This window comes from Pyxicephalus adspersus, chromosome 4 (genome assembly GCF_032062135.1).
Source record: "Pyxicephalus adspersus chromosome 4, UCB_Pads_2.0, whole genome shotgun sequence".
Taxonomy (NCBI): domain Eukaryota; kingdom Metazoa; phylum Chordata; class Amphibia; order Anura; family Pyxicephalidae; genus Pyxicephalus; species Pyxicephalus adspersus.
In genome coordinates, this window is record NC_092861.1 from 11,086,883 (window position 1) to 11,101,274 (window position 14,392).

General features: G+C 40.2%; 1 protein-coding gene and 1 long non-coding RNA gene across 2 annotated transcripts in view; both read left to right on the forward strand.

Moving 5' to 3' along the window:
• LOC140328065 (uncharacterized) overlaps positions 1-14,392 on the forward strand; it is a 156,119-nt gene that overhangs the window by 114,331 nt on the left and 27,396 nt on the right. The gene's annotated exons all lie outside the window — the stretch shown is intronic.
• LOC140328064 (cytochrome P450 2C8-like) lies at positions 1,124-11,663 on the forward strand. The gene is made up of 6 exons (XM_072407390.1): positions 1,124-1,396; positions 4,945-5,107; positions 6,675-6,824; positions 7,256-7,416; positions 8,465-8,641; positions 11,472-11,663. Exons 1-6 carry the CDS (start codon positions 1,220-1,222, stop codon positions 11,646-11,648), a joined length of 1,005 nt encoding a protein of 334 aa, XP_072263491.1. The 5' UTR covers positions 1,124-1,219; the 3' UTR covers positions 11,649-11,663.

The following is a 14,392-nucleotide window of genomic DNA, read 5'->3' on the forward strand; positions in this document are numbered from 1 at the left end:
AATAGAGAAAGGTTAGTAAATGCCAGATTAACAATTTTTATATATGGGCCCCCGCAGTGATCTTTTTAAGAAGTATGACTATATTACTCAGGTCAACAAAATATTAGTGTTGATAATCATCAGAAACCACAACAAACTTTTCTAAATCAGTTTGCTGAGCAGTTTTCAGATGTGTTTTCAGTTATACCCTAACACATACAGTTCCTGAGTTATGATTACTATAATAGTTAACATTGTTCATGTATGTATTTTTTGTACTAAAACGTAAGCACCATTGAAGTGAATGTTATACATCTTCAGTTTGAAGTAAAATAAGGCACACTGCCCCTGATTCATCAATAAAATCCGCGCTCGCTGGAAGCGCGAAAGTACGCGCGGCCATCGATCGCGGATTACCGTGGTCCGGACTCGAGTGTGCGCGTACACTCGCCTCACTGCCAGCCGGATTCCAGCCTTCACAATAGGGAGCGCGAATCTGCCAATTAAGGCGATTAGATTTCAGCTGTGCGATTAAAAAAACTAGAGCCAATCTAGCAAAAACAATACCATATTTAGAATCTGTGCATCAAACATAAGCTATAATGACTTTATTCTGTTTGGCAAGAAAATGTTTGTTGACCATTGTAATTACTATATCCACAGTTCAAAGTTAATTGGCTTAGCAGTCAGGGTTATTAGGAAGAAAGCCTCCCACATTACTGCTGGCGGGTCACCCATACAGAAAGACCATTGGTGTCAGTTAAACTGACCTGGGAAGCACAATTTCAACATTGCTCAAGGAATGTGTGCCCTGGCAACCTCCGTAGGAACCCTTTTTGTGAATCACTGACCTAAGCACATTCTTTAACAGAGGAACATCTGTACTTAACTTTCTACCTGTCTTCAGGTGTTGTTTTACTTCTGCTCAGCATTTGATATTTTCTGGTGTCAGGAATACATGCTCCCTCCATGGTTCCTCCTATCTACTTCCGTGTCTTTTATTAGCCTAGGAGCCATAGATTGCAAACACATGATGACAGAAAACAAAAACCAGGAATGTTACCATCATGTGTTACTCTAACATGTGTTGTCTAAAGCTTTAAGTACTGCTGCCCAACAGCCTAGTTAATGTTACAGGGAAGGGGAGGGTTTTCAGGTCTGGAGGTGTGCAAACAATTGATATTCTACATTGCATGTTAAACTCATTACAAGGTTCAGAGTATTGCTGAAATCTTAAACCATGGAGCTCTTGTCAGCACTGCTGACAATCACAGTAGCTTCTATATTTATCTACATATACTCCTTTTTTATTAACCATACAACCCCTCGGAACTTACCTCCAGGACCCCGACCTCTACCACTCATCGGTAATTTGCACATAATCAACCTCAAGAGGCCCTACTTGACTTTCATAGAGGTAAGTGACCTAATCAAACCACATGCACAAATGTTCTCTATCACATCTTCATGTTCATTTTTTATTGGTTTCTGCAACAACTCACTGTTTATATTGCTATATAGTTTTTTTTTTGATAAGACTAATATTTGCAAACTTTTACAGATTGTAATTGGAATGCATTTTTAAAGGAATCACAAGTTGTAAAACATGCTACTGGTGTCAGTAAAGCCTAAAAGATAGTTCAATACAACTTTATGTTTGTTTTGTATAGAGTGAGAAGAATAGACATCTCTGTATTTTTGTTTCTGTCTGTAACCCCACTGGGGAAATGTTCCTTCACTTTCTGTCCCTGTGACACATCTACAAGATATGAATGATGCATTTGTCAGAGGCACAGGAAAATACAGACAGCAATAAAAGTGTTGGGAGTTCTTGCCCCTTCATACTCTAACACGGTATTTTTTTTGACTATGTCCCTATTGGTGGGCTTTATTTTCTTAATCCTCATTCCTGCAGCCAACAGGATTGTCCAACGCTTTGTAAAGTGGGTATTATCTGGGTATTATAGAGAGCTGCCATCAGCTGGGTAGTACCGTGTTTCCCCGATGATAAGGCAGGGCCATCAAATAAGACAGCCCCCCCTTTTTAGGTAAAAATGAAAAATAAGCCCCCCCCGCAAATAAGCCACCCACCGATTACTTACCAGAATCGCGTGGTGCGGTGGGTGACTCCGTGTGTGGTTCCTCCGTGTGGTTCCTCCGTGCGTCCTCTTCATGAAGAGGAAGTGACAGGACTGAAGTGACTCCGCCCACGCAAACACACGTGACTCTGCCCACGCAAACACAGGCAGCTTCCCTCATCCCTCCCTAACGGAGACTGCAGGAGTTTGTTCAGGAGTTCAGACAGGTTTTTTTTTGCTGTGAGCAATACCACTCTATATACGGTAAGCTTTAGAATGGGACATTAAATGGTAAAGTATATTATTGATTACAGTAGAAGGGGACAATGAATGGATCAGATTAATCAGAAGGGGACAATGATTGGCACAGATTGATCAGAAGGGGACAGGAATGGCACATGATTGATCAGAAGGGGACAATGATTGGCACAGATTGATCAGAAGTGGACATGAATGGCACATGATTGATCAGAAGGGGACAGGAATGGCACATGATTGATCAGAAGGGGACAGGAATGGCACATGATTGATCAGAAGGGGACAGGAATGGCACATGATTGATCAGAAGGGGACAGGAATGGCACATGATTGATCAGAAGGGGACAATGATTGGCACAGATTGATCAGAACTGGACATGAATGGCACATGAACAATAACTGTGTACTGTAGTCTTCTTCATGGGTAAATAAGGCATCCCCCTGAAAATAAGCCCTAGAGCATATTTTGGCCTTCAAAAAAAAATAAGACAGTGTCTTATCATCGGGGAAACAGGGTAAGTGAAATGGCTTTGAGAGATCCATCACCATTACAACATGAGAGAAGGAAGCCTGTGGGGGTGGGTATCATGAAGTCTTAGTACCCCAGGCCAAATGAGCATTTAATGTCATGTAGTGAGAAAATAATTCCACTGCAAGCATATGTTTAACAGTCACTCAGCTTTCAATATCCAATGCAGAAGGAGGTCATTCACGTTAGGCCAGTTTACCTAGATTACTAGATTTTTTTTTTACTATTTCATTCACTGGGTTTTGGGAATGGGAGTTGTACCTTACCTAAAAGAAAAGGGTAAGGTTCTGCTGGCTACATGCATCTAATCACGTGCAAAAATCCTTTTATTTTCCATGTGCATGATTGGTTTTTCACCTTGTTACACCACAGTAATCTAAAAGAAAATGTACTTATTCACTGAAAGTAGTATACTATATAAGTATAGTAGTAGTAGGATATTTGTGTATTTTTTATTTACCTACATGGCCTGACTACAAACTAAAAAAAAAGTAGCTTTCAGAAGAAAGGTTTTAGTGAATAAAGCATGTGTGCTGGACAAGTCTTCTGTCAATAAATAACAAGTATTTATTCAAGGAACTCAAAAAGACAATATAGCAAACAAGTTCACAAAGTAAAAAAAGAAATCATAAAAAAATACGACCTGATTGATGATACAGATCAGTTCATGGGAGAATACAATGCTCCAATCTCCAACGACACCCTCATAAGTAGCTCCTTTTATATATAGGTTTCCCATCGACATACATTGGATATAAATTACATCATGATAACAAACATTAAGAATAAGTATACAGCTCTCCACTTACCCTTCCCTTACCTTACACACACATTCTCTAACTTTATTTCTAATGTAAAATATATGATTTTTTCTAATACAACCACCATCACTTAACCATTCTTTGCAAAATCACAGAGCCTGGAGCATGCTTAGGTTAAAGGGAGCAGGGAAGGTTAAAGCAGAGAAGGGAACAGCCTTATACAAATATTGGTCCCAGCACTCATCCAGGGTTTTACTCTGTAAAAGTTACTTTCACAACATCTCTTATGTTCTTACTTTCTAATTTACACGTATTTAAAAACTATTAGTGATGAAACTGTAATTGTGTTTATCCACTCATGAAAAAAAAATCAATGGGGATGGAATATAAATATCCCTAATGAAAACTGTCTAGTTTTTAGGTTACTAAAAACTAGACAGTTAGTTCCACACAAATATACCTAGTTCCTGCTCCTACATTGTTACCTAAAAAGGGGGAAAGGGGAAATCTCCCAAAGGAGACAGCTACCCTGGTCACAACTGTTTAAGTGCACACTTTATAGCAATTTACTGTTTACTAGTAATGTGGGAATCGTTGTTGCACAGTTGTCAATTGAGCATTACAATTGGCTAATGGGAAAGTAGTATTTATTTGTATTTGTATTCAGTGGGGCATTAGGATTATTGAAAAGTCCTTTCCTCCTCCTGTGTCATAATTTGTTTCTGTGGTTTGCTACCCATATTTAATGTACAGAGCTGCATAATATTATGGGGCTTTATATATACTGTTTATTAATAGTAATAATATTAATAAAATCAAACACTTAACACAGCCCTCTACAATCTCTATATATATTCTCCTTTAAAAATGCCAAAACCATGTAATACAAGGACTAGCCTAAACAACCAGTTCAGGTAGTGGGACATCAGGCAAAACCTTATATGCAGCCCTCACGTTTTTCAGGTAATCTGGAGAAGATTTTACAATCAGAATGTCTAGTATATGATCATCCTTAGTTCTGCCTATACTGACTGTCAGCTCAATCTATCGTCTCCTTAACGTAGTACAATGACTACTGTTAGTCCACTCGTGTATGACAAAAGGGCTGCTCATGAAGTTACTCCCATTTTTGCCACTTCATGGCCCGCCACCTATGGTTCAAAATCTATTCAGTGCATTATAAATCACATATATATGTAACCTACTTGGTGGATGGTATTGCCAACCCAATGGATCTGTTGCAAAGCTTTGGTTGGCACAAATCAGATATCCCATCAAAGGAATTATATTTTGCTTTTTGGTTTAGATGGGTTTAGGTGTGTTTTTTTTTTCATTTTAGCTTTCAAAAGTCCATGGCTCAGTTTTCAGCATTCAGATGGGGATGATGAAAATGGTGGTTCTGACGGGATATGAGGCTGTAAAGAATGCTTTGGTTGACCACGCAGAGGAGTTTGGAGAGAGAGCAAATGTTCCAATATTTGAAAAAATGGATAAAGGAATGGGTAAGAATTCATGATTTTGACACCTGCACTCTTCTATGTCCCCAAACAACACCCATCAGGAATTTCAGGAAGTAAAGCAAAATATGTTAGAGAACTTTCAGGCTTTATCATATTGCCGCTGACTTTTTTGACTTAGGAAAGGTGTTAGTTGCCATTCCTTCCATTCGTAATGCATGATCCCATCTAGATCCCTGCAAATGTTTGACCTTGTCTACCACTGCAAAGATACAAATCTGGTTTTCCCCTCCCATTCCTGGTTTGTAAACAGGTTCCTTCAGTTTGTAAACAGGTTCCCTTAACAAATTTAAATTATTCATGAGCAGTATTCCTTGCCCCCAAGAGTTTTTTGGGACCTGCTGATGGAAGATGTGGGTGTGGGCTATCAGAGGCTGGTTCAATTACTTGAATGTCTGTCCCCAAGTACGGGAAATGTCTAGCAGAAGAATTGTGTCCTCCTAAAGGTACCCTACTTTTAGAGGGCAACTTGGAAATCCTCCTTAACCTCTAGCTTAGGTTAGGCTGACCTAAAGGGGCTCCTGACAGTTGCTCTGCAGAAACTAACAAATCATACATTATAGTAGGCCAGGAGCATCCCTAATGCCATGTTTTTTTCCATTGGGTAGGTCTATGCTTGAAAGGTCTGTTGTTAAATTATTTATTCCTCTTCTTGAAGTTTGATTAGACTAAAGTTGGCCTTAGCACTACAAAGTTTTGTCTTTTGTCTTTTCTCTCTTTTCTCAACTGTTTTCTCAATTTACTCGCATCTCTTTGACAGAACCTCATATGCAGTGTTTTCCTTTGACCTTTGCAACTCAAAACTTTTATTCTTTACTATCTTCTCTACCAAAGGGTTTTCACAGCCTTATCATGCAGGGAACTTTTTTTTTCAGGTTCATTTAGTCTTGGTGGTTGAGAACTAAGAATTTCTTAGCTTAGAGTTTGTGATTCTTGTCCATCACCAGGACTTTACTCATCGGCTTTCTGTCAGGATCCTTTTCCATAGAGTTTTTCTCCCTTGTATGTCCATGGTTTAGGATGCAAGAGCCTACCTCTCAGTTGTTTATTCGCCTTCTCATTCCAGTGTTTCTAGTTGATTCTGGTAGACCTTTTTTTTCTTGGTATTTCCTTCCTGTTCCTCTTAGGCCTATTGCTTTGGATCTGTGACAGTCTTTACACTTCTGAAATTAGGCACTTTAGTTTTTTATTCTCACTCTGATATCCTTTAGGTAGGTCCTGAGCTACAGGCAGCTTTTAAATATGTTTTTTAAGCCTGTTGGACATTTCTTGCTATTGCCTACCCTTCAGCTGGCTTGATTTTAACATAAACAACTACCCAAGAAATTGTTCTCTCTATTTGTAGGGTATGTGTTTGAGAGTGTTTTACAGAATGAAAATAGCCATTTATAGTGCCCCCCTCCAGGAGTAGTTCAAACTAATGTTGTTATCACAGGTTCAGTGTTTACGTAATTCAGTTTTAAGAATTAGGTATACATTAGTTTGTATTCATTAAGCTTTGTAATGGGAGGTAATGGTAAAATAAAATGACACTTTTATGTCTTTTCTCCAGGGCTCATTTTCGGACATGGGGAAAACTGGAAAGTAATGAGAAGATTTACTATCAGCACATTACGGGATTTTGGCATGGGGAAAAGCACTATAGAAGATAAGATTCTAGAAGAAAGTGATCATTTGGTACAGATGTTCCAGTCCTTTCAAGGTACAGCCCAAATTACATCAGTGAGCATTTATTATTATTTTGTTTTTTAGTATATTATTATATAATAAAACATCAAATGTTATGACTTCTCCCAAATATAAGAAAACCCAACTCTCCATTAACACCAAAACTTCAGGAAATGTTTATTTAGTTTGTACCAGTTGACTTACAATAAAGAAACAATACGGTAGAGTAGGTGGAACAATTTCTCATTTTGTCTCTGCATCCAGAACTATCTCTCAACCTTAACCCTTACAAATCCTTCCCACCATCTGATGATGGTCAACCTCCAATCAAGGTCTCTTGCATCTACAATGCCCTCTTACATTTTAGCTATTTCTTGTGACTATGTGCATTATTGTGCAATCCTTCTATAACTTTTATTACTCCATGTCTGCCTTTATTTTTAACATTTTGTTTTCTATTTGCAGGAAAACCCTTTGATGATTCCGTGAGTATAAACGCTGCTGTTGGAAACATCATCGTGTCCATTGCACTTGGACATCGCATGGATTATGAAGACCCCATCTTTTTGAGACTTCTGAAGCTGACAAATCAGAATATTCAACTTGCTGGATCACCAATGATTTCAGTAATCTTTTTTCTGTTAATGGGAAAGGCAATGTAGAATTACAGTACAAATTATGTTTCTGCAGGAAGAACGTCAACAGTCATCATATCATTTCATTTACTAAACTAAATTAAATATTCCTTGTAGGAAGAACTACTGTACTTGCTGGTAATGTTTCAGACACATCTGGGACTAGAGCAATCAGTTCTTGGAACTGAATATGCTGGATTGGGTTTGGAATGTTACAATCTCCGTAAAACTTTTAGACTAAACAACATTCATGTAATTTATATAATGTCAGATAGGTCCTTGCATTACCAAGTTGCCTAAATTTAAACGAGATTGCAATCTATATGTCTTGCCTTCGAAATATCCTTTCACTTTGTGGAGAATAGTACTTGCTTTTGATTATAGCCATTTGGCTAGGTATCGGTTTGCTGGTAGCCTTGAAAAATTACAAATCATACTCCAAAGAAGCATGGTAAAGGAAGGGCTTTGAAATGTTATGCATCCATCAAATGCACTGCCATCTGATATAAAATTTGTGCCTTGCTCCATAGCAGATTCACATTTTTACTCAATATTTTTGCCTTGTATCTGATTGCTTGTGATTAATCTAGATAGCACAGGTTGTCTGAAGCTTATGTGGCTGAACTGTACACATGAAAAGCTTAAACTGACTTTAATAAAAGCTATTCTTAATATTTGAATCTTAAAAAAATAAATGAAAGAGACCTACAGAAAGGTTAACCTAGAATATTGCAGTGTTATCCTTTTTTTTATTTGAAATACTCAATAAAAGGGCATTGGAGCACCAATATGTAAAATGGACGTGTCATTGCAGGTGAAAGATAAACTAAGTTTAGGTAAAAGCTTTAATGTAGCTTAAATTTAAATGCTTTTTTGTTTGAAGCTAAAGAATAATGTGGTTGTTAACGAGTTTGCCAAGATTGTAAGCTTTATTGGGCAGGATAATCTCCTCTTGTGGCATTGTTTGTATAATATACAAACTATATAAAAACTGTATAATAATAATAACAAATAACACTATTTTAACTTCTTTTCTCAGCTGTACAATATGTTTCCAGGTTTGATTGACTTATTTCCCGGGAGTCACAAAACAATTCTCAGCAACCTGACAGAAATAAATGAGTTCATTACAAAGACATTCATCAATCATCTAAAGGAACTGGATGTGGATGATCAGAGGAGCTACATTGATGCCTTTCTTGTGAAACAGAAACTGGTAATTCTGCTTTATTTTTCATACATATGATATAAAATCATACAACTGAGCTCCAGACTTTAGGCTTAGTCTACAACGACTGTTTCCCGAGAGTTTAACCTGAGCATTTAAATTCCTGTGCATTACAATAGTGGCGATGAATGCCACCTCTGTTTTGCGATAACTAGCAGAAAAATTCAACTGAGACAGGCTCAGCTGACAGGGTATTGGTAATAGCCAGCCAAAGACCCAGCACAGGAGCAGTGTGGGTTCACAGAGACATCTTGGTCGGCCAGTGAGTCCTTGTGTCAGTCAATCAGTGACATCTGCAGTGGGGGTATATTAGTTGTTAGTAACCTACTTTCGTTCATATTCAAAAAGGTGAGGCGACTGACATTTTCCGGCGACCGTCATGATCGGTTGTCCATGACCACTCTGCCAGCAACACTGAAGGTTCTTTCAGACAGAACTCTGGATGGCGGGCACGAAAGAATCTTGATGGCATACTGTGCCAACTGAGGGCAGATTTCAAGCCTGTTGACCCAAAAACTAATCGCGTCACTACTGTCAGCACAGGCACCCTCCTCATAACTGCTGTTGTCAACACCACCACCACCAGCCAGAAAAGAGCCGACGTAATTATGCACCATGCACTTCATGGTTATGCCCCCGCACTTCACTTGTTTTAGGTGGCCGCATCAGGTTTCGCCAGGCATCCAGAAAATCCCTGCTGTCTTGTCCTAGACTTTTGGATGTGTGCAGCCTGCTACTACTACTGCTGCTGCTGCCGCTACAGGAGGATACAGTGGAGGCAGTGTCCGCCTGAGCTCCTTGTGTGGAATGTGGTGCGCGGGACTCCGGCCATACACTCCACACAGCCGGTCGCATAGTTGCCTGCTCAGGCGGCCACCTTTTCTTTCTCTTGCGCCGGATTGGGTAGAAACTGTGACATTTTGTCTTTGTAGCAGTGATCCAGAAGGGTGGTCAGCCAGTAATCATCCTGGTGCTGCAAATGCGGGGGTCCCTCTGTAGGCATTGTAATATGTGGACACACAAATGAAAGAGGGCTTCCCTTGGCTCATCCTCCTCCTGTCCCTCAGTAGGCACCAAAACATCTTCCTCCTCATCACCCACCTCCTCTTCAAGCTGCAGCAGTTCCTGTTGTTCCATTGCTTGCACAATGCCTGGGGCGTTGGACGGATCCTGTCCAGCAGCCCCAACACGGTCTCCCTCATCATCATCATCATAATCATCTTCCTCCCTTCTTGCTCCTCCTGATGCTGGCTGTGCGCTATGGAGTGTAATGTCACCCTCATCCTCCTCCTCGCTTTCTTCCCCTCCTCTCCTATCGCCACTTTCAGGGTATTATCTAGCAGAAGGATGATGAGTATGACATTGTTCCAGCCTGACCGCTCCCAACTCGCATCGTTTGCGCTCGCATCGTTCCCCCTCTCAAAGGGGGTCAGTACCTTGCACAGCGTATCTATCTGCAGCCGCTGGTCACTGGTAAAAAAGCTCAGTTGTGTGGCTGTACCAGAGGCCCCACTGCCTTTATGCACCACGCTGACTAAGTAATGGCTGATGGCTAGCTTTTGCTCACACAGATGCCGGAGCATGTGCAGGGTGGAGTTCCATCTAGTCATAGTGTCACAAATCAGTCTATGCCATGGCAGCCTCTGTTGGCACTGGATCTTGCTAAGCGCCGCGGCGGCAGTAGGGGATCGGCGGACATGACTGCAGATGGAGCAAGCCTGTCTCAGTAAGTTCTCCAGTCCTGGGTACGTGCGGAGGATCTTTTGCATCACCTGGTTCAGTACGTGGGCAAAGTAGGGCACGTGTTATGCGGCCCATGCGCAGCGCGGCCACAAGGTTGGCCCTGTTGTCGCACATTATGTTGCCTGTTATGAGCCAGGAGGGCATCAACCAAGCCTCAACCTCTCTGTGCATAGCGGACAAGAGTTCTCTGGTGGTGTGACTTTTCTCCCTCAAGGACACCAGTTTCAGCATTGCCTGGCAACACATGTGCTTGAGGGAGTCGTAGTGGCGTTCCTGCCTAACCACAGTGTCCTCCGATGCTGGCCTTTCAGGAGGAGTGTCGAAAAGAGAGGGGTTGACGGTAGAAGGAATAGAGTACGCAGAATAGGAGGACTTAGGTGGCCCATGCTTTCCCACCACAGCCCTCGGCGGGGGTACCAGGTCCCTGTCACACTACACGTCTCTCCCTGCATCTATCCTCTACAAAGTACACAAGATGGAGTGACTAACCCCTCCCTCCTTCCCTGTATCTATATGCCTGTGCTGTGATCTCTCCTGATTGGCTGCTGGGCCTTGCTGTGCATCCTGGGAGCAAATCATTCTCTCCCAGCTGCGATTCCCGACAAAATTTCTCGCTGTTACCGCCCCCTGCTTTTTCCCTCATTCGCTTGGTGAGAACATAACCTCATGTTGAATCACAAGACCGTTCTTGCTTACATGTTCGATAAGCGAGAAAGGGTCGATTCGCTGCAAGATCGAATTTAAAAAACTTGCTCGCTCATCCCTACTTCTGACTGTGGGATCCCCAAGCACTAGAGGGTAAATGCGGACCAATGTCCCTATTCACCTCTAGTGCTGATTAGCTGAGAAAAAGGTAAACCCTGATGACGCTTGAGTGTCACCTCCATTTGATTCTTTAGTGATCCGTCTGGCAGATCAATAACTCAGACTAGATTATTCACCTGTGATTAGCCCCTAGCAGCTTTTTATTGAAGTAGTTGTTCCTGTCCCAAGTTTTTTCTTACTGAACTTAATTCTAAATAAATGTTTTGTGTTATGTGTTGTGTATTTGCAATTATCACACTGAATTTTCCAGGAAGAGAATAATCCCAGCACATACTTCCACAACAGAAACCTCGTAAGTCTTGTGAGAAATCTGTTTTCGGCTGGAATGGAAACTACAGCAACTACTATCCGCTGGGGTCTTCTTATCATGACAAAATATCCAGAAATTCAAGGTAGGAACAAATTTGGTCCAGAAGAATTATATTAAATATTTATTTGATATAATATAAGGGTGCTTCATTGCCTGTTACTGACAGTGATGTTATTGATATCATTGGACAAATCTTTTATTGGTATATTATTACACTTGTCAAGACATGGAATGTTTCAGCTGATTTTACAGTTAGTTTAGATTTCAACAGTAAAACTAATCATAGTTGCTACTTTTTATATTTTTGCCTACTTTACATAAATTAATTGCAGAAAGCAATTTTAGCATATTCTTCTCAGTCAGCCTTACCAAGTAAAGATCAAGTGTAGGAAAAAAAAACCCTGGCAGTACTATCATGTTTAGTTAACTGAAATTTACTTTACCAATAAAAACAGTACATAATATGGCTATACATAAATAGCATTGGGCATTTTCATTGGCTGGTGGTCATCAGAGGTGGCCCATGCTTTCCCACCACAGCCCTCGGCGGGGGTACCAGGTCCCTGTCACACTACACGTCTCTCCCTGCATCTATCCTCTACAAAGTACACAAGATGGAGTGACTAACCCCTCCCTCCTTCCCTGTATCTATATGCCTGTGCTGTGATCTCTCCTGATTGGCTGCTGGGCCTTGCTGTGCATCCTGGGAGCAAATCATTCTCTCCCAGCTGCGATTCCCGACAAAATTTCTCGCCGTTACCGCCCCCTGCTTTTTCCCTCATTCGCTTGGTGAGAACATAACCTCATGTTGAATCACAAGACCGTTCTTGCTTACATGTTTGATAAGCGAGAAAGGGTCGATTCGCTGCAAGATCGAATTTAAAAAACTTGCTCGCTCATCCCTACTTCTGACTGTGGGATCCCCAAGCACTAGAGGGTAAATGCGGACCAATGTCCCTATTCACCTCTAGTGCTGATTAGCTGAGAAAAAGGTAAACCCTGATGACGCTTGAGTGTCACCTCCATTTGATTCTTTAGTGATCCGTCTGGCAGATCAATAACTCAGACTAGATTATTCACCTGTGATTAGCCCCTAGCAGCTTTTTATTGAAGTAGTTGTTCCTGTCCCAAGTTTTTTCTTACTGAACTTAATTCTAAATAAATGTTTTGTGTTATGTGTTGTGTATTTGCAATTATCACACTGAATTTTCCAGGAAGAGAATAATCCCAGCACATACTTCCACAACAGAAACCTCGTAAGTCTTGTGAGAAATCTGTTTTCGGCTGGAATGGAAACTACAGCAACTACTATCCGCTGGGGTCTTCTTATCATGACAAAATATCCAGAAATTCAAGGTAGGAACAAATTTGGTCCAGAAGAATTATATTAAATATTTATTTGATATAATATAAGGGTGCTTCATTGCCTGTTACTGACAGTGATGTTATTGATATCATTGGACAAATCTTTTATTGGTATATTATTACACTTGTCAAGACATGGAATGTTTCAGCTGATTTTACAGTTAGTTTAGATTTCAACAGTAAAACTAATCATAGTTGCTACTTTTTATATTTTTGCCTACTTTACATAAATTAATTGCAGAAAGCAATTTTAGCATATTCTTCTCAGTCAGCCTTACCAAGTAAAGATCAAGTGTAGGGAAAAAAAACCCCTGGCAGTACTATCATGTTTAGTTAACTGAAATTTACTTTACCAATAAAAACAGTACATAATATGGCTATACATAAATAGCATTGGGCATTTTCATTGGCTGGTGGTCATCAGGGTTGTGGGGGACTACCCCAAGGGCCATCAGCCAATGAAAATGCTCAATGCTACTTACTCTGCTACTTACTTTGACAGAAGGTGTCCTGCCCAATATGTGCCCTAGTAACAAGGAGATAGGAAGCAGGACATTTCTTTTATTGACACAGCAGTGGCTGCCTGCCAAACAGAAAACCTATAGGGAACCCCCCAACAGACATAATTTTTAATTTGGGGCTGCCACCTCCTTATATAGTATCATATCAAACAAAAGAATAAAGCCAAAAGGCCTATTGTTATTCATGAAAAAGGTGAAATCACGAAGTACGGAGTTGTGGGTTCCTCCTCTTGATTTGATGATCACTTATTTTCTATTGTTGTAAACCAGACTTACCTTTGTAAATGTATACCTTGTTTAGCTTTATATTGAACATTATGTTTGATAGTTTTAGAAACTCTTTGTATTTTAACTTATACTCAAAAAAACTTTTTGATATGTACTGTATAAGCATAGTGAATTACACATATCAACCCAGCCCAGAATTAGGCATCATTGCATTCAATACAAGTTGTAACAACATATCATTTTTTGCTTACAAAGCATAAGTAGTGGGTGGTGCCCTACTACTGTGTTGGCTACTCACATCTGGTGAGCAGCGTACAGAATACTACTAGACATAGGACTTTTTCTTTATAAGTCTTATTACTAGTAGTATTCTGTATATCTTTTAAGCCTATACCTAACCCTCTTTCTTTCTCTCTATCTATTTCTTGAAGTACAGTCAAGGGGTTGGCCCACTAACCTATATGACCTTTTTAAGGGAGTACCATTACCTACTTTTTTCTGTTTGTGAAACCAAATCTAGCTTGGAAAAAACCTGCTTTTCTTCTTTGCAGAAAAAGTACATAATGAAATTGCAACAGTGATTGGCACTATGCAACCTAAATACCATCATCGAAATCAAATGCCTTATACCAAAGCTGTTCTACATGAGATACAGAGATTTTCAAACATAGTACCAATGAACCTTCCACATAAGACTACTAAGGATGTCCACTTCATGGGCTATCTTATTCCAAAAGTAGGTTTCAA

What these genes read in the sequence shown, in the direction of transcription:
- LOC140328064 (XM_072407390.1), top strand. Translation starts at nt 1,220, where the DNA reads ATGGAGCTCTTGTCAGCACTGCTGACAATCACAGTAGCTTCTATATTT. An exon ending in CCTACTTGACTTTCATAGAG is followed by an intron (nt 1,397 to 4,944) that starts GTAAGTGACCTA and finishes TTTTCATTTTAG; the next exon opens with CTTTCAAAAGTCCATGGCTC. An exon ending in GATGTTCCAGTCCTTTCAAG is followed by an intron (nt 6,825 to 7,255) that starts GTACAGCCCAAA and finishes TTCTATTTGCAG; the next exon opens with GAAAACCCTTTGATGATTCC.